The sequence below is a fragment of the Marmota monax genome, unplaced genomic scaffold (genome assembly GCF_021218885.2).
Source record: "Marmota monax isolate L192 unplaced genomic scaffold, Marmota_monax_Labrador192_F-V1.1 WCK01_AAM20220418_F8-fsc00022, whole genome shotgun sequence".
NCBI lineage: Eukaryota > Metazoa > Chordata > Mammalia > Rodentia > Sciuridae > Marmota > Marmota monax.
The window spans coordinates 1768944-1792859 of NW_026695215.1; the positions used below are offsets into that span (position 1 = coordinate 1768944).

The 23916-nt window shown below is 40.8% G+C and overlaps 1 protein-coding gene across 15 annotated transcripts in view; it reads left to right on the forward strand.

The window, feature by feature from the left end:
* Mbnl1 (muscleblind like splicing regulator 1) overlaps nucleotides 1-23916 on the forward strand; it is a 193670-nt gene that overhangs the window by 67187 nt on the left and 102567 nt on the right. For 3 of the 15 annotated variants that reach the window (XM_046431489.2, XM_046431485.2, XM_046431486.2), the window contains one exon: nucleotides 23570-23688. The exons of the other annotated variants lie outside the window; for them this stretch is intronic. Coding sequence is in view for 2 of the 3 variants with exons in the window: in XM_046431485.2 (XP_046287441.1) it covers nucleotides 23683-23688 (6 nt within the window). In the remaining variant the exon portion in view is untranslated. The remainder of the gene's footprint in view (nucleotides 1-23569; nucleotides 23689-23916) is intronic. 15 annotated transcript variants of the gene reach the window in all.

Consider the following 23916-nt stretch of genomic DNA (forward strand, 5'->3'; position numbering starts at 1 on the left):
CAAGTATTGAATCCAAGAACTGGAGAGCAGGAGACCAGCTCTCAGAGATTACGTATCTGTTGTCAAATATGTGGCCATAAAGGAAAGAGCCTCAGCTGAGCATCTGAGATAAGGAGCCACTGTTTCAACTAGATAGCTGCCCCTCCCTGGATACAACAAGTTCCCAAGTTGTAACTGTTGAGGAGGCCTTTTCCCACAGAGCAGTGTGGTCCCATCATCAGGTCGAGGCTGAGAACTCAGAGTGACTGGAGGATGCTGGGATTACTGTCTGGAACAAGCAGCTTTGAAAACTCCCCTTATTGGTGAGGCCCAGGAGCCTCCAGAGAGGCCTGGGAAGAACCACGCCTGTCACACATCTCAGTCCCACAGTGCCACAGACCCTGGTGCTCTCGTCAGAGTGTTTCTGTGGGAGAGAAGTGTTGGAAGTTTCAGTTTGGGGTTCAGAAAGGCACCTGGGCCCAGGTGGGTGGGGGGCTTCCCCAGCTCCAGGAGTATCCTCTGCAGCCCCGTGTGGGGGTTCTCTGGTGTCATCTCTGGGCTGCTCCTGTTCCCTGCAGCTGGCCTTCCGTAGGCCAGGGCTGGAAATGGGCAGACCAGAGAGGGTGGGGGTGGGGGAGCAGCCTTGTCACTTGTAGCTGTGGCCAGACAGGTAGACGGTGGAGAGGTCAAGCTCAGTTGTCCCCCTTTCTGGCAAATAGTCAGGGGTTCATAATCAACTCACATGGGAGCACAGAGGATATTGAGGAGGCAATGGGGTGAGTGTTCAACTGTTTGAAGACTAGTTCAAGTGCTTCCTATGTCAGACTTGGGAGGGGCAGGCTTTAAAACACAGGGCCCCCCTCAGGAGACCAGGGTGTCAGGGAGTGGGGTAATGAAGGAGGACCCGAAGCGTCCGGGCAGGAGTTGGGGCGGGGAGTCCTGCTAAGTCTGAGACCACAAGTGGGGCCAGAAGAACTGGAGGGAATCCCCATTAACAGAGGCCCCCTTCCCACAGGAAGTAGCTGGCCCTGGTGGTCAGTGGTCAGGCGGGAACCACCTACATTTCAAATTAGATCACAGTTTTGGGTCCAGCAGAATTCTTCTGAAGCTTGCTGGGCTTATTTAACACTATTTATGTTTTAGTAGATGCTAATGAGAGTTTGAGGCTCAATGATTAAGACCCAAGACCCAGGGCTGGGGCTGGGGCTCAATGGTAGAGTGCTCGCCTCACATGTGCGAGACCCTGGGATTGATCTTCAGCATCACATAAAAATAAATAAGTGAAATAAAAAAAAGATCCAAGACCTTGGACTTTCCAGGCCCTGTAGGACTCCAGTGTCTTAGGTTAGAATTTATCTCTGTGCACAAGACCCAGACCTAGTGTGGAGGCTTCTGGATTACAGAAACACTTACGCCTAAGTCCAGGCTTTACTCAAGTAAGGAGGAAGCAGCTGCAGCTAGCAGTCGACAGTAAATTACACGAAGGAAAACATGGAGAATTAAAGTTAGGAAAGCTGGGAAAACTTTCTGTCATTTCCAATTTTCTGCACAAATACAGACACAATCAGTGTTCAGGATCTGCTTGTGACAGATAAATTACATCTGTAATTCATTCTTTTCCATGGTACTGCATTCAGACAATTTGCTTTCAGATATCTTTGCTCATCTAATATTCTAAAATCTTCCATAGACTGAAAATAAGTCTAGTAACATCTTCCAGTCCCAGGAAGCTTTTATAACTAAACAGTGTTAGCTTGCAAAGTGGGCCAAATTAAGAAAAAAAAAAAAGGAAAAAAAGAAAGAAAGGTTTTAGAGAAAAAACACAGCCAAATTTATCCTTCCTGAAATAAGATTCCTTTTTGTAGACGACATTGCTTTTCACAAAACAGTTCTCCTTTAAGGGAGGCAACCGAGAAATGAACCATGAAGAAAGACATACCTAAAGAAGTCATTATTTATATAAAGAATCTCGTTGAGAAAGATCTGTGTTCTGAATGAATTATTTTTCTCCACATTATCTCATATCTCTTCATGGCTAAGTGGAGACTAATGAAATCCAAACCTAGCTCTGAGAAAAGATTATCATCATGATTTTATTTATTGAACTTTTTTTTTTTTTTACTACTGTGAACTTTTACTCCCAGACATCGCCTCCCATGAATCATAGCATAATAATAAATTGAAAGCAAATGTTCAAATATGAAAACCCAATATATTAAAAAAAAACCCTCAACTCCCATTGCAAATGTTTTGTGTTGGGATCACCTGAATAGCTCCTCTAGTACCTTTAAATGATTATTAAAGTATAGTAGTTTAATATGTACTGTATAGTATAGTGGCTTAAGTATATACAGAATAAGAAAGGCAAATAAATTCAAAATGAATTTTGCTTTGCTTTTAGTATCTTTATTTGCTACTCTTGGCTTTTTAATTTCCTACTAAGGCTGAATAGTACAGGAGGAGAAATCTCATGGGAAATACACGCTTTTCTACTAAAGGTTTATTTAAGATTTTGAGGACATTATAATTTAAAGTACTTGCCACCTCTGCATCTCAGTTGCTAAAAGATGATCCATCCTGCTACCCTCTCAGACATTGCAGTTGGCAGGACTAATGTAGGGTGAATGATAGTCTTCTGCTTTGGGTGTTGACACACTAATGGTTATTCTGAGCTCTCAGGCTATTGAGAAGTACAATGAAGATGAAAATGATTGTAGAATAATAAAATATTGTTTTAAACTTCTCAAGTCTTTAATTTCAAAATGTTCCACTAGAAAACAAATTTGCCCACGTAAAACACAGGCAGGTATTAAATATTTGCATATGTGCTTGAGGTTGTCCTGAAGTGGGTTGGAAACATCATCTGGTTACTGTAGGAGGAGCAGAGAGGAATCTCAGCTTCAGTGCTGTGTACTGCAGAAGAATCTGCGTGTTTGGGTTGGAATGGGTATAACCCTGATTTTTTTTTTTTTTATATGACAAGAGGGTTATGCCAGGCCCTCCATCAGATTCTGTGATTCAGTGAGATAAATCCAAGTCACATTGAGTTTTAGGTAGCACAAGTATTTGTTGAGTCACCACTATTGCCTGAATATAACTGTATTTTAAAAAATCATGATCAATTAGACTTTATCTGAATTCAGAAAACTATCTCCAAATAATTTCTTAAAATTTTTTTCTCATTTAGGATGTGGAATTTCCATTACATTTTAAATTAGGGATCTGACAGAGTAGAGTCTAACCCTTGGGTCAAGTTGAATTTTAAAATTTAAGCCATGCACAGAGAACAAACATGTTAGCAAATGGAACAGGCTGTTCTGGGAAAAAAACCACGAGAGTCAAGATTGCAGGATGAGGCCTCGTAGTGAAGGAAAGGGCAGCAGATAAAGGGGTTTTCATTTCATGACTATCCTGATGGGACTTTTTTCTTAAAATAGAGTATTCCTTCTTTCAAGGAAGCAGCATAATTGATGTTTACCTAATGCATGTAATTGTGGGATTAGTTTGATGCTGAAATTTCATTTTTTTGTGAGTTTTACTGGGCACTTTTAAAAATTTCCAATATTATTATGTATGCTTAAAAACAAGACTTGGTTAGTTGTACTCTGTTAAGTTAACTGAGGGTGAGCCTTCTCTGCCTCTTTGACAGAGATTCTTGTTAAAGGTCTTCCTATTGTATGTTTATGATTTCTAATATGGCATTTCAAAATAAGCTGGGAATAAAATCACAGTAATTAATTTTTATTCTTTGTGTTTCTGTAATACTGTGTGAATAATACTGACATCTAGATCCAGGTAGTGGAATTTTTTTCACATTAAGTATGAATTTCAATGATGTATTTAAAAAGAACTCACATCATTTTTTGAGACTTTTGTACTATATGTAATTGAAATAAAAAGGACTATGTAAATGTAAGAATACTGTTTGCATTTTGTTGCCTGTTTGCTCTCAGAAAAAAACATGGATTTAAGAAATCCATGAAATTCCTGGTCTTATCGAACGCTTAGGAAATGTTAGTTTAAATTGTCATCCTGGACTCTTAGAGATGTGGCTAGACATTAGTGCCCACGGTGTGATTTGGAGTGCTCTGGGAAACCGTGATTCTCGGGGAGCAATTCTTTTGGATGGTTGGCAGGAACAGAAAGCCCCTGCCCCCTTCAGCTGGTGTTCGAGGGTCTCTCCTGAGAGTGAAGACACTTGGGTGCTTAGCCGTTTTCTGGATCGTATCAGTTTAGTCTAACAGCCAGTTGGAAATATTTTTTTAGAAAATTGGTTGCTATGTGGATTGAAAGTTGGTGCGTGAGTGGGATTCACTGTTTCCAGGACTGAGTGGCAGTCCTTGTCCTTTGAGTTTATCTTGTGAGCAGTTTGGTTTCTTCATCTTTCTGCTCTAATGTCACCTTTCATTTTTGTTATCTCTTGGTGTTTTCTGAGGGTCTAGATTGGCATCCCTGCTCTTTTCCTTGGGGTGAAATTTACAATAAACACGAGGCAAGTGTTAGTGCCAGGAATAATGAGAGTGTTAGTCCTCTTGCTACCTGTGGAATTTTAATCAAAGTGGGGTCTTAAGGATGGTTGCATGAAGCTCTACGCAAAGTCTAGTAACAAAGAAACAAATTCTTTATGGCAAAGAGTCAAGGCTGCCTTAGGAGTTCACACCTGGGATTCAGCTGGACGTGATTTATCACGAAAAGAGAAGAGGTTCCCTCCTCTGTGAGCCCCATACCTGTCCTGAAGGTTCGCGAGGATTCTGTAAGGTCCACCGTGTTCTGTAAATCACCTGGGTTCTGTCTTGCCCTCTGTGAATACCCTGTAAGCAGTGGCCATTGGTATTGTTCTTGTCTGGGTGCCGGAATTCAGTGGAGGTTGTGTATCCCCTAAGAGAGAAACTGCCTTGGTTCAGAATGTCACTCACCATTTTGCACATTGCATGGTAGGTGTCCAAGGGTCATTTGATTGAAACAATGAGAAATAGCTGTGGAGGTGGTATCTGAACACACTCTCTCACACTCTACCTCATTACTGTCCACTTACCAAGAGAGAGTATCCCATCACATGTCTATCACTTGACCTCGAGGTAACGAGGTCAGTGTCAACAGAATAACCCTGTATTTGCACTATTATTTATGTCTAAAACCCATTTAGTGAATGCAGTTTTCCATGAATGGAAAAGTCGTTATAACCATCTGTTGTAAATTTGATTTCATTTTAAACTAGTGCCTCTTAGCTTTATGCTGTTCTACAATAAATAGATCTGCATTTGATATTTCAACTGAGATATATATCTTTGTAAATTTTTTCCCAAAAGACTTATCTAAAACATTTTTAAAAATTGATGTTTTTTCAGTAGAGTACCTGCACAGAATAGAAATTCTGTTGAATTTCAAAGTCCATTTCTTCAAGATTCCTACTGTCCTCCTGTGATTCCCTCACCTCTGTGAACTTTCTCAGTCAGACCTCTGCCTCTTGCCTTCCCTGGGGTCAGAAGGAAATTCCAGATCCATGACGCTCTGTCTTTCACAGCCTCTGTTTTCTTCCTCTCGCTGCCACTCCCCAATTCATGGGGATGCACTTCTAGCCCATTGAAATGGCCCCTTTGCACCAAGGGATTTAAATGCGTTTGCTTATCAACTCACAAGTGTGGGGCTTTTGTACTGGTTAGAGGTAAAAGAGAATCTGCTCCCCACTACCCGCTGCCCCCAGAAAGTGAACAGAAGCAAAACAAAACCATCATACAACACCACCTCGGGTCCCTGCTGCTGGGTTTTCTGTGCGCTCACGTGAATGTGGTTGCTGTTACGTCCTAGCTCTGAACATGGGCGGTGCATTTTCTGTTGGCTGACTGGGCCATGCCCCTGCCTCCGTAAGAGGCTGATTATTGCCCGCTCTGGACTGCTGGGTAGCGATGAGTGTGTGGTGGTGAGTTAACTGTGTTACTTCCTGTTCTGGAAGGATCAAGTGTGTGCAGGGGAGGGGCTCTTAAATGGAGGTGGCTATTTTAGTTTCTTACCATGTTGAGAAACAATTAGGAGAAAGTACAGGGGGACCTCTGAGAGCAGGGAATATAAAATTTATTTTCAGCCTTTTGGCAGTTGCCAAAAATGGTGCAGTAAGACCTTTCTGGAATCAAGTAGTCAATTGGTATTTTGTTAGCAGATGCATAAAACCTAGAAGTTTTCCTCTCTTGTTTCTTTTAAAAGTCAAAGAGGGCAGCAGCACCATTAGATGCTTCCATTTTCCTGAGAAAGATTCCCTTGTCTTTAAGAATGGTTTCATATTGAAACTGCATGCTGTTGGATTTGTGAGTGAGTACAATAAGGTGTGTGTGTGTGTGTGTGTGTGTGTGTGTGTATATATATATATATATATATATACTGCTGTTCACATTTTGGGATATTGCAGAGGTAGAAAACTAAGCTAAATTATAAAATTAGCAATCAAGTGTATTCTAACTTAGATTTGTTTTGTGTTTTATAATTTAAGTTTTTTTCACATAATAATATTTAAGGCAAGGCAGACATTTACTTATTTTCTTTGACATTGATAGTTTGATTTTTCAAATTTTAGACAGTTTGCAATTAATGCAAAAAATCAACCGTCAGAATGAGATCATGGTGCCCTGCTCCACTAATGAATGTCACCTTTTGTTTTAGCTCTCAGTTGGCTCTTATCCATGGAAAAGTTTTTATTTCCCATCAGCTCTAAGGTAGGAGCGAAAACCAAAGTTAAAGAAACATTTTCCAGCAGACAAGTTTCTGTAGATACTATCAACAGTCGGAGCCCATGCACACACGCTTGCTTTCTTTCTCAGACTCATGCAGGCACTTCTTATGGGTCTATTAGATAGGAAAAGATGCTGAAATAATGATCATCAAAAATAAGGTTAAGTTAATAAAGGTGTTGTTCCTTATTAATCCCTTCTAATTACATGTTGGTCCCCAAACTTGACTGATTTTTCAAAAAAGTATTTGCTTCAGGATGAATTGAGGATCTGTCCCTCTTCTAACCTTGATGCCGTCTAGCAAGGTATTGCCACCTTGGTTTCCTTGGCTAGCTTATGAGTTTTGAAGGAGGAGGGAACATAAATAATCATGACAGGCTTTTTCTAAATGCCCATTACAATCCAGGCCTCAAAAGACCTGTCAGTTTAGAACTCCAGCTGTAAAAAAGCTTGGCATTCAGTCACGCGTGTGGGTGCTGGTGCCCATGGACCCCATTGTTATTGGCACCTGCTAGACCCCCACCTTGCCTTGCCTTGTGGCCAAAGAGTGGCAGCCTCTGTGGTGTGGCCACTGTGTGCTCAGCAGCATCTTGAGCCCTTTTCCAGGTGCCCTGCTTGAAGCACAGGGAGGGGAGCAGTGTGTTTATTTCCGGACCTGTTGCTGGCCCCACCCCTCCACATAGTTGGTTAGAGTTGCTAATCCAATAGATGTGACCAGGTAGATGTTCTTAAGAGTAGCATGCTCCTGATTGGCAACCTTTGATTTAATGTGTCTAAGCAGGCCAGGGAGCCCAGCATTTTTGCTGTGATCTCTCAGTCCGCGTAGAAGGAAGTATTTGTCTCCTAAGGCTAAAACCATCTGGAGACCTTCATAGGCTCCAGTCTGAAATAGAGCTGGCTTTTCTTTTCTTATTAGCACTGTGGGTAACTTTGAAAAACATGATTTGAAAAACAAAATTACCCTTCTTACCTACTTAATGAGTTAGTTCTTTTTGTATCTGTGTTAAGTTTTTGATTAAAAATTTGTTCTCCAAAGACCATTCCCTAGAATGTGAACCTGATGTATACTCATCGTCTCCATTGAATGCTGTATCTTCTCTATCAATGATATCAATGATATGTTTGCCAGTAGATAAAATGAGCTGTTATCTTTTATACGATTCTTACAGAACTTTTCAACAGATGTGGAGTTCCAGTGACTACCTGGTATAACTACCCTATTTTTGTAAAGAATTCATATTTTTACCTATGTCATTTTGATCTACAAATAACTGTATGTGAATTTATCTCCAAATGACTCTTAATATCTTCTCTTTGAGTTTTTAATTATTCCTTATTTGTAGCATGGAAGTTAAAGAAAAAAAAAGACAGATATTATTTTATTTATTTGATTTTTTTAACCTTCTGATTGCAATGGATTTAAATAAGTTTTCTTAAAGAACAAATGGCAGTCCTCAAGTATAGCAAATTAATACATTAACTTGTGTGTATGTGGTTTTATAAAATATCAGCTCATAACAGCAGTCTAAAACTGCAAGTGTTGTTAGTTTAGAACTTCATGCATAAATGTGTGTGTTGTTTTAGGAAACAGAGAAATTGATGGTCGGCATTAGCCTGTAGTGTATTTTGACAGCATGAATGAGTCAGGCAAGCGATTTTCCAGACTGTTTAATAGTACAAAGGAAAGGTTTCTAAGGAAGTCATCCTTATGACGAGCTGAAAAATGTTTTTTCTTTGTAACTGTTCTAGAGAAAAACAGGTCCCCAATGGAAGAAAAAAGAGAGATCTCGAGTTACATGCATTCTGAAAATGATTCGATCACTTCAGTATGTGTATTTTAAGACAAAAAACCCTTAAAAGGATACTGCAGAATATATTTTGAATTACTTACTTAAAGACTATTGCCTTGAAGCTCAAACAACAAATTTTGTAGCACCATTAGAAGTTTTATTTCAACTATCAAGGTAGAGCTTTAGAGCTTTTAATCCTGAAGAGAGAAGAGAGAGAGAGAGAGAGATTGTGTGTGTGTGTGTGTGTGTTTATTCCAGTAGCACAGGTAACACTGTGTCATCATAAAGACAGTGTTTTAGGTTGATGAAATTACTGCAAATATATTCCAGTGTGTGGCGCAGAACTTCATTTGAGTTAAGATGGGACTTGATGGATGAAAACTTGTTTGCTTGTGGTTTACAGATTCTACTCTAGGTCAAGATGCATGGTCCAGCACAACCCTTAACCCAGATATATGGTACTTAGTTAGCTCAAGCTCCATGGATGCGAACCACTGGGTTTATCATCATTGCACAGATCCTTGAAAGGACAGGCTGCAAATCTCAAATCTGAGGCATGTCCAGCATTATGTCAATGTGAAGGGTAGAAATAAAATCAATACAGATTTTTTTTAGAAAACACTTCCTAAAGTTATTCACAGACACTGCAGACCAGCTCTCAAATTATAATATTCTGACTGGTTAAGTTCCCCTGATTATTGTGCTTTTTCAGTATCAGGTTAACATTTTGAATTTGTTGTATAGCTTACTAGCCTTGTTTCTATTTACCATATTGGAAGTGTCTGTAGCTTTTTCAAAGGGACCGGAAAGACACTGATGGTTCAGCTGTGGTTCCACTCAGGTTTTTACCAGGGTGACTGCCATGGAGGACTTCCAGATAATCCAATCTTCATAAAAATGTCAAGAGTGAAAACTCAGGTGTTAGCCTTAGTTCCATGAACAGTCTGACATTTTTTTGTTCTTGTTCTTCATTCAAGATTTGTTTATTCTTTGCATTTTGAAATACAGTTTGTGTAACCACGGAGGGTTTGGCTTAGTGTTTGGAGGTGATTTTCTTCCTTTGCCACGTTCAGCATTGAGCTCCAGTGATGTGCTGTTTGGTTTTGCAATTGAAGGCACTTTAGAAATGATGTCATGTGATGCTTTCATTTTACAGATTAGGAAACCAAGGAGTGGTGACGGTAGGGATTAATGATATTCATAAAAATGTCATGGTTGGCAGGACCTTTTATATGTGACCAGTTGCTAAGTCAAAGGAAAACAAATGGAACCTGCTGGGACATTGGGATATTTTCATTTGATGAAAATCACATTACCGAGACACCTGACTGATGAGGGTCCCAAGCGGAAAGCTTTCCTGACTGTTCTGAAGCCTTGCTGGTGGGTGGCTTAAATACATACACTGTGTTTTGCTGTTCTCAGAAGAAAGCTTGCCTTTATATACATCATAAGTTAATTATCAGATTTCTTAATATAAAGGATGTTCGGGACACAATTTAATATTATGATTAAATATATAATGCCTGCCATTTTAAAATCGATGTGGCCAGTTGATTCTTAGTGAATGCTGCTTTTATCTTGGCCAAGTCTTGCTGCTAGCCACCCTGCGGCTGCAGCGGACAGAGGGTTTGATTCTTCTTCTCCCGGAGTCCCTCACCTTCCGATAGCCCTCACACGAGGCCTCCTTCATGAAGTGGATGGTTTCTTCCTTCACATTTCCTTGCCTTTTGTGTCCCATAGAATAAATCATATTATGCTGAATTTTACGACCAGTTTGTGTTTTCCCCCTCTGGTTCATAAGCTCCTTAAGACTGGGTGGCTTACATTAATCACCTCTGTATGCATGGTGTCATGAATATCCTTGGCATTCATTAAGTGTTGAGTGGGTTGAAAGCAGTGATTCCTCCTGACCATGACCAGTAATTACCCATGGATTTTATGTGTGTTTGAATCCAGCTTCAGAGAATTTCTTTTCAGGAGATGGGACATTGGCCAGACAGCAGTGTGACTCCTCATACGTGCTATCTCTGAGGATTCCAGCACCCTTCATTCATGGTGGTCCTCATTAGTCATGCTGCCATGCCATAGTCAGGGTCACTGGTGTTCTGTGGATGGACACATTTGGAGCAGGCCTTGATATGGACCCCTGCTGCGTTTGTATGTCACCCTGTGCTGGCAGCACGTGGGGGCCTGGCCAGCCTCCCTGACACAGTGACTAGTTTCTGCAGCCTGTGTTTCAGAGGAATTGTAGACTGGTCTCTGCAGGGCACAGTCCATAGGGGTGCTAATAACTTTGCCAACTCGTTGTGTGAAGTGTCCTATGGCTTGCCTCCCCTTCAGGGGCTGTGGGGAGGGACGCCCTGGCCAAGGCAGCAACGTGAATAGAGCTGTAGCTGTCTGTTTTGACCCTATTGAGAGAATCAACAGCAGCTTTGCTTAGATCCGTGTTGATTATGAGAGTTACGCTCTGAAAACCTGACTGCCATCATTACTTTGTTTTTAATATAGAACTAATAATAGTAATAAAGATATGTGGTATTTGTAGAAAGATGTAAGTGCCATTACACTTTACTTTCTCCCCACTGTTAGTTTTGGGAAAAAAAAATTGTTTTATCTTTCAAAAGTGAATATGGTGCTGCAAATTTTCACACTGAAATAGAAAGGAGATCTGAGCTTCTAAAAGTATAAATGCATGACTCTGTCGATTGTTCACCTGCTCATTATTTTTCCCTCCAACAAATTTTAGGACCTCTGTGATATGAGCTATATTTAAAAGAAGTGAAAAGTTCTATAGAGTTAAAAAAAAATGTTCCAGATTATGCATTGGTGCCAGCAGTACTGACAATTAAGTGTTTGAGGAGAAACCCACATTTATCCACTTTGAAGAAGGATCATCAGGAGGGATTAAACATTTAGTACTTGAGGCTCATTAAGGGTTAGAGTGGAGTAATTATGTGTGTAGCTGGTAACATGCTACAATCTGCACTTGAACATGAAGATAGACTCCTGGCTCTGTCAGGAGCTTCCCAGATTGTAGAAGTCATCTGCTTCCAGAGTAAGTTCTGCTGTCCCATTATTTTAGATCAGCCCTGCTTGTCTGCACACAGCATGTTTTCAGAGAAGAGAAGCTTTATAATAATCTTTAGAAAATACGGACTTACAGAACTTGGCCTGAGCAGTACTTCGTGTGTTTTGTTCACACGGTGTTTGAAAGACGCATGCGTGAGAACCTTCACACTGCCTTCTCTTGGCTTGTGGGTAATTCATGGCTGGTCCAATTTTCTAATCTTGCAAGTTGGGAAGTGATTAGAATACTCTAAGGACTGCAGATGGAGCTGGTGTTGTTCTTCATCAGAATTCTCAGGGGCTTCCTATCAGTCACTCTGCTTTGGTGTATTTCAGTCCTGATTCCTAATTGTATGTGCACACTGGCACATTCATTTCAGAAGAAAATGTAGTCTGATCTGCTTTCCAAACCACTGGAGGAGATAGTGGTAGTTGTTTTATCCTGAGGGTTTTTGTGGCTGTTGTTCTTTCTCTGTAAAATCTGGGCATATCAGTTTTCTCCTAATACGATCTCTTAATCCCTAACCAAGAGCCGATTCATTCTTATTTTAGAAAAGCCAAGTGATATCCTGTTGTATAGATATTTGAAAAATAATGAGAACACATGGCTACCAAGTTATTTTATGGCATAAAAGTGCAGTGACCAGAGGGCCACAGTAGAACTCTGCCCCGTGCCCATCTGGACAACTGCGATCAGGCTTATAAATCCAGCTGCACTTTCTGGAAGCTTCTGAAAGCAGAGGCGAATGCCTTGGTTATCTTTGGATGTTACCTGCCATGAGATTGCCCAGGGGAGGCCCCCAGCAAACGTTCCTTGACCCAGATGGGGTTTAAAATGGGAGGGAATGTGGACTGTCACCTGACACAGCTGCTTCCCACCTTGCCAAAATCTCCCTCACCCCCACCCCTGGGTTTGAGAAACATTTAATTACAGTCATTATTGTTGTGAATGAGGTCACACGTTTGATTAAAAATGGATGCCATCACCTTTTCGAAAGACCACGTCAAAAACAGGAAAAGTAGCATTGCGTCAGAATCCTGAAATTGTTTGACTTGAATTTATTTTCACTTTTAACTAATCGTGATATCACAAAGATAAAAAAAATAAAGTCTACATTTTCTTCTCAGTCTGATAACTGTTTGGCTGGAAAAATGTCAATTTCGTTGAATAACAAATTGGTTGTTTTGTGTACTAGACAGCAGTATCATTCATTGATTATTTTTTTTCCAGTTTTAATCACAAATTCTGAGGGTTTTTCTCCCCTAGGCAGTAGACTGAAAAAGTGACATTTTTTTCTGCCATTTATAAGCGTTAAGAGTAGAAATCAATAGTTAAATTGACCTGATAAAAGATTTCTGTTCCCTGCTGTTGAGACAAGAAGAACGCTGGGAAGCAGCATGCCGTGTGGGACAAGGCCCTGCACCACCCGTGTGAACTCAGCACAGGACAGTGCTGATCAGTCACATTTGTCCCTGCGGCCCTGTTAAGCCAGGACTCTTTAAGAAACGGGCTACAGGTTCTTGTGAGCCAGACTCCTCAACAGGTTAGCCATGGGCGGAGCTGGGACATGCTGGTTCACTTCACACATGAGCAGTTGGGGTAGAATTTGTCTTCTCCACGTTGTTCATCTCTGGTTGCTTCTCTTTAGCATTATTTTTGCATACCTTGTGAAAGATGGATGCTATACTTAAAACTTTTATCTAAATATACTTATTACTATTTTACCTAAATATACTTATTTATTATTCATTAGACACTTATTAAATGATAGAATGATAAAAGAATTTTTAAAGTGATAGGATCAATGTATAAATCTAAATCCCCTTTTATGCATATATGGTTTGTTTAGCTATACTTATTTATTCAGTGCTATTGCATGAATATTCTAAAGTAATGTTTTTAAAGCAATAGTGAAAAGATTCTAATATTAGTGAGTACCCTCATATACATATATCTATATATATATATTTATTAAGTATAAACAATTAAAAAGGGATGTGTGGAGGATGGAGAAATTTGTTCCCTTTCCCTTTCTGGTCAATATTTATTCACCTTTTGCATGACATGTGGTTTGAATAGGACATGCAAAAATAATTCCCCATTTTGGCTTCGTGTTTATTGCTGACCCATATCAACTAGTTTCTTTCAGCTGTGCTTTGGTCTCTAGTTAGAAATAAATCCTCTAGTGTGCCCCCGAGGGAGGAATAGTTAGCAGAAAAATCACTTACTAATCGCAGTTCATGGATCATATGTAAAGAATACTTACTGAGTGTCAGTTGTCATTCATAGAGAAGGCAGGTTTCCTTGCAGAATTTCTTTGAGTTACTTGTTCATCCTCAGTGTCTTTTGCACAGTAGCTACATTCCTCAGGAGGTCATTAATTTCAGATGTAAGTTGACAGGTATTTGTTTACAGAGTCCTGTATATGACAGACAATGTCAGTTGCATCTTTCCTTTGCTTACCTGCCTCCCTTCCAGCTTGTTGGTCCCACACTCCGCATGAGTAATTCAGAGAAGGTTATAGGAAAGATGTGCAGGAACTGGCTCACACAGCTGCTTCAAGTTGGCTATGGGAGGAGTATTTACACTAGGGAAATTGGCAGAGATTACCATCCAGGGGCCTTTTCTCTCCAGACAGCCATCCATTAAACCTTTAGTAGCACTCACTTTTTTTTTTTTTTTGGTACTTTGGGAATTGAGCCCAGAGGTACTTTACCACTGAGTCACATCCGTAGTCCTTTATGGTTTTTTTTTTTTTTTTTTTTTTTTTTTGAGACAGAGTCTCTATTTAAGTTGCCGAGTCTGGCCTTGAACTTGAGATCCTCCTGCCTCAGTCCCTGAGTCTCTGTGATTACAGGTGTATGCTATCATGCCCAGCTATTAGCACTCACTGTTTACAGTTCTCTCTGTCCTTGGGAAAAATATATAATTCTATGGGAATAGCCATGTAGAGTTTTCTTTCTTGATTTTTTTCCCCCACACTCAAACACTCAGAACATTCTGTATTATACCACTTGCCAGCCAAGTGCCTGTGAGTTACTTCATCCTCTGAGGCTCAGTGTCCTTACCTGTAAGACTGGGAGAAGATGACTTGCCTTGGGGGATGATGTGAGGTTTGTCTTAGAAAGGTTAATCTTAGTGTCCTTGTCTAGAGGCCTGGCACACAGTGAATGCTCTCATAATACTGCCTGTTTCTTGACTACCACAGTCCCCCTTGGTGTCCCTTAGGGTTGCTCATGGGCCCTTATCCTACCCCTTAAGGGTGCCACAACCTCTGATGTTCAGGTCCTTATTTAAAATCCTGCAGTGTTTGCATGTAACCTGAGCTCACCCTCCTGTATGCTTTAAATTTTCTCTAGATTGCTTACACTATCTAACACCGTGCAAACGCTAAGGAAATAGTTATGCTATTGTATTATTTAGGGAATCATGACCAAAAAAAAAAAAAAAAAAAAGCCTATCCATGTTCAGTGTGGACACAGGGTTGTTTTGTTTTTGTTTATATTTTCTGTCTGTGGTTGGTTGAAGGCATGGAGGTGGAACCTGAGGATGTGGAGGCATGACTGTATATGTTTATTGATCCCTCGCTGAGTCCAGTGGGTCATCTATGGAGAATCAGTGCCTCTCACGTGGAATAGTGTTGGACACACAGGCCTGGGGAACATGGCTTCCTGTGCCGTTCCACCTGATGTCTTTCTGCCTTGGATTTCCCTCTTGATGGGAGTTGGTGAACCTCCATATTTAGATTTGGTTTAGAGCATCCCTCCTCACCCTTGCCCTCTCCACCCTGCTGTGTCCTCTGCTGCTGTAGCTCATGCATGTCATACTCTACCTATGCTTGGAGTCACCTCGAGCAGCTCCCTGCAGCTCAGGTTGGAGTTCATGGCCTGCGCTGGACTGTTTCTGCGTCCTTATCACTTGGTCACAGAGACTTGACACATGGCGGACTCACTAGAAACAGATGTAGTCCATCTGGGAGTTGAAGGGATAAGACCTGGACTTTGCCCCTGGAGACCTCGCTGCTTGTTTGAGAAGAGATAATGTATTCACACACGTGTGACGTAAGGGTGAACACGTCATTACATGGCATGGTAATGACCCCTACAACCTTAACATTTTTAGTTTATCATTCATTTTCATATACATGAGATTTTTTATATTAACCAGTTATTTCCATGCTACACCTGTGAACATTCTTCTTCACAGATATAAATGCATTGCGTTAGGCCAGCCAGACCAGCCTGTCAGTAGCAGAGCACATTTTGTGACTTCAAGTCAGATATAAAGTATAGCTTTGTTACTTGCCCAGGCACTAACTCATTCTATTTTTCTGTTTGTTTTTATTTTTTGGTCACTTTTCCATCATCATGGTAACTTTTAAACATGTAAAATTAGAAAAGACCTTCTGAGCACCTTCATGTCCACCTGAAGTCTGGTGTGCACCTGCTATGCAGCTGCTCACTCCCCGGCCTTGGGGGTCCCTGTGTCCCCGCGTGCCTCTGTCAGCATTTTGCCCATTTCACTTATTCCCTCCACATGCCTTTTATCCCTGAATTATGGCAAAGTAAATTTCAGCCCCATGCAGTTTCCCGTGTAAACTCTTCAGTAGTATTTCCAGCAGATGAGAACTTGTCTAAATGTGACTCTCTCCAGATCTGTCAGATCGACAGTTCTCATCATATCCTGTGTACACTTCTCGGGCCTCTCTCCCTGCACTGGAAGGGAAAGCAGTGTTTCTCAGCTGTCACTCAGGCCAGCCGCATCTAAACCAAGTCTTTTAAGATTCTTTGTTTCTGTGTCTCAATTCCTGCTTCTGTTTTCCTCTTAATGCCATTATTTGTTAAAAAATTCAGATTGTGGTCCTGAAAAAGGTCTGAAATTCTGAATTCAGCGGACTGCTTCTTCTTCGTAGTGTCATTTATTTTGTCTCTTTCCACCACCCTTGTTTTCTGTACCTGAACTTGGAGCTGGAGTTCTGTGCACCTTTGGTATTATTTCTTAGGGTTTGGGAGAGCCTTCCTGGAAGGTCAGGTGTCTTGACAACATGCCAGCAGGAATAATTCCTCTTGCTGTGGTGCTGGTCTGTCAGGGGCTGGAGTTGCCTGGCCCAGCCCCTGGGGTCTCCTAGACCCAGAGCTTTTACTAGATTCTCCATCATTTTCTAGCACCATTGATTTAAAAATTTTTTGGGGGGGATTACAAAGTGATGACTTCATTTCTTCTGCATTTGTTACCAGAAATTCTATAAAGAACTTTTCTTTATAGAAAGAACTTTTCTTTCCTAATTGGTTGCTCCATTATGTAGTTTATAATCAGAAAGTAGGAAAACACCTGATTTTTAGATTTATCAACTTTCAGAATCATATATTAATTTCTAATATAAGATCTGAATAAAGCCACACATATATTTAGAGTATTCTAATGTATCTAGAAATTCTTCTCTTGGGAATATTCTCAATTGCTCTTTCTAATCCTGTTGATTGTTTGGACTAATGTGTTTTGATAACATTACTTACCGTGGTGCCAAGAAATTTTCCCATCCTTTTTTCTTTAACTATAATATGCCTCTATATGAAGGGTTTTGTTAGTGCAAAGACATTTATTAATTGCTTGGCGTACAGATATGAACCCTGCCTTTTCACAGAACACATATTTTTGGTTTGTTTTATATCCCTGATGTGATTTTAAAAAAATGGACATGTTGTCTCTGAATCTGATTTTGCTTACTATGACCTTTAATATCAGATACTGTACATTTTAACTAACAGTATTTTCAACTGACTTTAGAGTTGTAGGTCTTACTTTCAAATTAGTGGCCATAAGCGGGGATTTGGACATTGAATTTTATTTGCTGAAGAATACAACAACTCTTCTTTGCTGATTCCAAAGAAGAATCAGATGATTCTTTAGGGCACTCTACATGACAATAAAGGAATTTTTCATTAATTTATTTCAAAGAGTAAGAATTAGAAGGGAGAATATTGGGAGTGCTCCCACCTCCAAGACAAAAAGCAAATTATAGTGGTTTTTTTTTTTTTGTTTTCGGTAATGGGGATTAAACTCAAGGGTACTTAACTACTGAGCCTCTTCCCCAGCCCTTTTTATTTATTCATTTATTTTTTTTTTTTGAGTCAGAGTCTTGCTTAATTGCTTAGGGCCTTGCAGAGTTGCTGAGGCTGACTTTGAATTTGAGATCCTCCTGTCTGAGCCTCCTGAGCTGCTGGGATTAAAATGTGTCACACCACACCAAGGAAATTCTGTGTGTTTGGTTAAGATTTTTAATTGTGTTTTTTTTTGTTGTTGTTGTTGTTCAGAAAATGCATTTTTTTTCCAGGTGTGTGAGCATCTTGATTGGCTGGCCAGTGTGAGCAGGAAGGGCTCCTTTTTGACCCAGGCCTGTGACTGGGATAAGGAATATAATATAAAATATATGGGATAAGGAATATAATACCAAGTGGTATAGTTGGCCTGGGGTTGGGGTCTATGCTGTGGTTTTGCTACACGTGGTTCTGTGCTGTGAATTTTAGGATACATTATTTAACTGATCACTGTAATTCTAGAAGTCTCCTGAATATTTTCTGAAGAGCAGAGACACAGCTCTTACTCCAGTTCAGATGCTATAACAGAACCATTACAAGTATTTGGGATTATAGAGAAGACAAATTCTTGGCATGAAATTATACTATATTTTACAATTGATTAGAAAATAAGGAAAGCTTTATTTAGGTTGTGCTCATAAAACCAGGGTAATACATTTTATGATGTTACAGAGAAGTGGCTGGGAAGAAAGAGGCCTTTAAAAGGAGTGGTATTCTGTTTGCTTTGCCTGAGTACCTTATCAGGAAATTTGAAAGGAGAAGAAAGATCTAAACCCTTTAATTGTGGCATCTGGTAACACTAAGGATTAGTCTGAATTTAACTTTGAAGATCAACAAAGGGTTATTTATTTATATCCATTGAAAGAGTAGTTGCATTTTTGACTTGAGGAAGTACCTTCATCTGAATAGCATAGAAGTTGACCAAAAAAGTTTGCTAATGCATAAATATTGACTATTTTAATCTGTTGAAAACAGAAGGCTAGCACCAAGGAGATGGTAGTAAAGTTCTAAAAAGAGCCCCTGAAAAGTAAACGTTATGCAAATGAAAGGAATCGCAAGGGAAAAACTGAAGAGTCCAATAACAGGAAGATTAGTCATTTCTGGGAGGAAAAGAAAAAACTAGGGGGTGAGGGTAGGCGTGCTTTCAGCAGGAATGTGGCCTGGAAGTGCCTGTCCCCAGAGGCTGAGGGCAGCTCAATCAGAGCTAAACTGGCTTTAAACAAAGAACACGAGTAGTATTTAGTATCAAATTATAAAGTTTATATTAATAATAAACAGAACGAAAATGGAGAAGTTTCTCAGGGATTAAGAAAGCCTGTAAAAAATAAAAGAACGATGTTTACTCCTTTACAGAGTTGATTTGGCTTCGCTCAGACAGCTCTGTCAAACGTGAACAAAGAAGCTATATTTCTTTGAAAATAAGCTGAAGTTCCATCATTTTCAAGTGTTGGATAAAAATGAGCATTCTGGATGTCTTGGGTGTGTGCTTTCTTCAGGTGGAATGATGTTCACTGATACAGTCCATTCGTCTGAAAGTGAAGAAGTAGCAATTTCCAAGTATTTTAAGAATTATTTGTGTAAATTCTTAGAAACATGAATTTAAGTCTATGTATTGTACAAAAAGTTATGTTGTTCCCTGTCACTGAAAATAAGAAGGTACACATGGGGTGTGTGTGTGTGTGTGTGTGTGTGTGTGTGTTCACGGAGTCTCATTAACCTCCAGGATCTACTTAGGTTCTCAGGGACATTCATGAAACACATTTTGCTGGACACATTTTCCTCCACTCTGTTCTCATTGGTCAAATGGGAATATTAAAATACCTGCCTCAGAACTCCATAGTGGGAATGAACTGAACCTTGGGCCCGTATACAGGCCTGATGTGGAAGATATAGGTTTTGTGCCCTTGATAGCAACCTGGTAGCCTGAACGGTGCCGGTGCGTGGGAGAATGCATGATTACAGAGGAAGCCCTCAGGATGCCTTGGTCATCCACAGTGTCACGTTGGTGGATCACCTGTGTCCGCCCCTGGCAGATGTAAAGCTCTTAGCTTTTACTGGCTTTCCTTTAGCAACTCTGGTAAATAACAGATTTTGTAAAATGTATTTTAAATAAAGTAAACGATGCTAGGCTTATGTAAGCATGATATAAGGAGAAAATCTGCTCCTTTTTGTATCAGGAGAAAAATATACTGTCTTCACTTAGCGGTAGAAAATGACTTATGCATGTTAAGATGAAGATATCCAAATAATTTAGGATCCCAAGATCTGGAATATAACTTTCTGTGTCGTTTAGTTCATTGGCAGTAAGAATTGTTGATTCTGATCTAAATGGCAACAGTTTCATGGCTCTTGTTCACAAAGTTTTCTAGGTAAATTCTAATTCCTGCATTAATAGCCAGGTAACACAAACACTAAGTACTGCTTTGGGAGGATAAATCCTATTTCTCTATTTCTCTCTTTCTGTTCTGTCTCTGCCCGCACCCCAGGCATCACTGAGTGGGAAATGTTTATTTTCCAAGCTACAGAAAAATGTTATCTCCAACACCGAAAGTCCTTCCTTTTCCTGGTTTGGAAACACTAGGTCATATTGAGTCACTTGTGGATTTTCTTTAGTTTTGTTTAAAGCGTAAGGTTGTGAGGACAGGGTGACTCAGGAATTGTGATGCACTGTTAGAGCTTTGCACTCTTAGATGGCTTAGTATTAGTCCAGACTGGTGGATAGTTTAGTCTGCAGGAGAAGCTGCAGAGCACAGAACAGCCTCATCTGGTGTGCCCAAGTGTGCCTAGAGTTTGTATTTATTAATGTATTTCCAGATAAAGCCATATCTGAGGAATTAAATAAAAAGTAGACCCAGTAAGAGCTGATAAGAAGCTGTTACTCATCTACAACTGTTCCTTTGATAGCACTTTAAAAGTAAAGTTTTAAAATTATTAGATACTTGAGTGTGGTTAATTGCACTGTCATTAGAATTAGCAAGGAAGGACTGGAGTTGCCGAGGATAAATTGAGAAGCCCACCTGCCTGTCTGCATCCATGTCTGTATCTTTTCTCTGTCTGTAGCTCTATCCGTATGTATTTGGATGGCTGCTTGGATGAGTCATGAATTTTTCTGGTCTACCACTTAGTAATGCCAAGGTCATAAAAAATGTTTGTTATGATCCATCTTCTGTAAAAGCCTATGGGATTACTTTGATTTTCTCACCCAAAGATGTTAGGATGTGGGCTTTTTAGAATTTTCGAATAATTTTACTGTAAATTCAGTCTTGAGATTGGAGATGGAGATAGATTTAAATCTGCTGTCAGCCAAAAGGTAAATCAAGCTTCTGTTGCTGCTGTGTGTAGCACCACTACCAGGGAGTTCTGCAGCTTTGCAATTATCTAGAGGCTGGGTACAAAATTGGCACCTTCCTTCTGTAGTGACTATTGATTACAAGTCTAATGGAGAGTAAATCAACTCTAAGTGACACATCACCTCAAGCTATGCCACATGGGCACCTAAATAAGGTCTTTGCTAAATGCTACCACGTGGCTGTATTTCTTAAAGCTATGGCTTAATTTTAACAGGGAAAGTGCCTTTGCCATAGGTATGTATACTCTCTGAGGCTCTCATTGATTTTTTTTTTTTTTTGTGCTGATTTATATTGTTAGGCCTAAAATAGCTGAAGATAGACAAAATTAGTCCATAAAGTTAGGCTTGCTGCCAAATTAAAGAAACAGGTTGGTTTCTCAGTCTTCCTTGGCTTCTCCTTCTCAGGTTTAGGGCTCTGGCTGTTGGATTTAACTGTCCAGTGGCTTTGTGTCCTCAAAGGGCCCTTCAAAGAAGGCCATTTCAGCTGCTGAATATGCAAGGAAGTTCTGTGGTCCAGGGATGGTTCCAGACCGTGTCTCAAGGGGTGACCCTTGGACTTCTGAAGCTCTCTCTGAACACATGACTTTTGTCTAGGCCCTGCATATCAGTACATTGGTTTGCCAAGATGGGAGTGAAGTGTTGGTGTGACTGGAAGTCCCCAAATGGAATGACAGGCATTGTGAAGGTAATGATGTTTCTTCCCTGTTGGTGCCTCTGGAGAGTTCGGAAATCCAAGGAAATGGCATTTGTCCTTGATGTTCCAGAATCTGAGATTCACGTGAATTGTTTGTGACTCCTTGAGCTAGTAAACGTCAAAAGAGCAATGTGCCTCCATAAGCTTATGCACAGATTTCTGTATTTTAAATTTTTGAGAAGGAGGGGGCCATTTTAGGTTTGCATCTTCAAGGTTCGGGCAGCCTGACCCTCCTCATCCCCTTTCTTGAAAAGCTCTGACACTGGGTCAGCTTTCCAGAAGCAGGAAGGGGCGGGTGTGTGGGGGGAGTCCAAAGCCACTCTTTAAGGGCTGCATTCCCTGGAGGCCAATTTTGCCTTTGTCCTGTGTCAATCATGTGACCTTGGACAACCTAGTTAACACTGTATGCCTCAGACTGATCAGAGGCACCCTATGCAAAGGAGCATCTCTACCTTGCTGGGTTCTTGTGAGTCTTCAGTCAGATAACACACACAAAGGACCTGTGGACTTTGAGGACACGACACAATAACTGCTAGTCAATCTTACTGCTAGTCATTTTGTAATATCTGCCTTGTCAAAGATAAACTTTCAAATAAGCACGTAAATGAAAGCCGAAATTAGTGCTGTACTTGTAAGGAGGGGATTTGTAGCTCCCAGAACTGTGCAGCCTGGGTTGGTAGCTCTGTGACCTGGAGGTTACACGACCCAGGGGAGCCTCAGTTTCCTGAGTTCCAGAATGGGGCCAATCTCCTCTTCAGTGGTGTTGTGCAGATTGCATGGGGCAGCGTTTGTGAAGCCCTGATAGCAGTACGGGCACTGGGCAGCTGGGCTTGTGAGCACTGTTGCTCCTCATTGCAGAGGTGACGATGAGAGCAATTTGAAGGACTCCTGCAAGGCCACACATCACACTTGGGATCCGTGTACGCAGGGATTTCAGTTTTCCTAATGAGGATTATTATTCTTTACTATGCAGGTGACACATGTCTTGGTGTTGAGGGTTCTCTAATAAATGATTAGGAAAATGTTCATCTTTTTTTTTTTTTCTTTTCACTTATCCTTTGTTGAGCTACTTAAGTTATGGGAAAAAAAACCCTTCTTGGTACTTTTTATATCTGTAGGATTTTAACTCTGGGTCAATCAGTTAAGTGAAGCACAGGCTTTATTAATGTTGTTACAGCTTAGCTCTGCTGTCCAGCAACATTCTGGTCCCTTGCTAAAGTTGAATGCCACTGAAAAGAAAAACAACGGATCAATAACGTCAAACGGAAATGAAATGTGGGAGCAAAGAGTTCATGGCTTGTTCTGTAAAATGTAGATCATGAGACCTGATATTTCCCCATCTGTTCTGAGTGTTGTAAAGATTAGGAAAACATTAGCATTTGCGGAAAGAAGATTCCATGCCAGGGAGGCAGATAGATTATTATGGAAGAAGTGACCAAAATTGCTTGGCAGCAGTCATTTTATTAGCCTTTCTTTGATTAGCAGGAAAATTTGGGGCGATCTATTTGCTTGTTGAGAGTGGGGAGGGTGAAGGAAAAATTTAAAAGAGAGCATCAGGGTGGCCTTACAGTAAAGCAAACTTTAAACTTTGAAGATCATGCTTTCCCATGGCACTGGAAATTTGGAATATGCATCACCTTGACTGGGGAGCAGAGCTAAGTGGGATCCCAGGGACCTCCGGTGTTGACACCCTGTGGGAAGGTGCAGGGGACCGGAAGCTCCATGCAGGTGGGAACCATCATGCTTTGGCTGGCATCTGCCAGGAGGAGGGTCTCAGTGGTCTGCTCCAGCTTCTGCCGCCGCTGCTGCTGCTAATACTGCTGGGACGGAAGAGTGGCTGACCTGGCGCGTCCTTCACTCCCGTGCTCAGCAGTTCTCGGGAAATGTGGTGGAGGGGAGCCTTCAGCATCCTTCATCGCACCAGGTCCAGAAGAAGCCGTATCTTCTCTGTGGAAGACAGTTGCTGCATTGGCTGATGGATGGATGCCGGTGAGTGAACCAGGCAGGTGTGGAGCCAGGGTGCCCAGATGCCCTTGGGGTGGGCGCCCCTGGGAACCTGGCCTCTGGTGCTCTGCCCTCAGGAACTTTGCTTTAGAGAGGGGTCATGATTTTTCACATTAGTGACGTGACCGTACTCCTGAGTAAGTGTTCCATGACTGAAGTTCCCACTGTCTTCCAGCGTCACTACTTGAAGATGCTAACCCTAAAGTTTGTCGG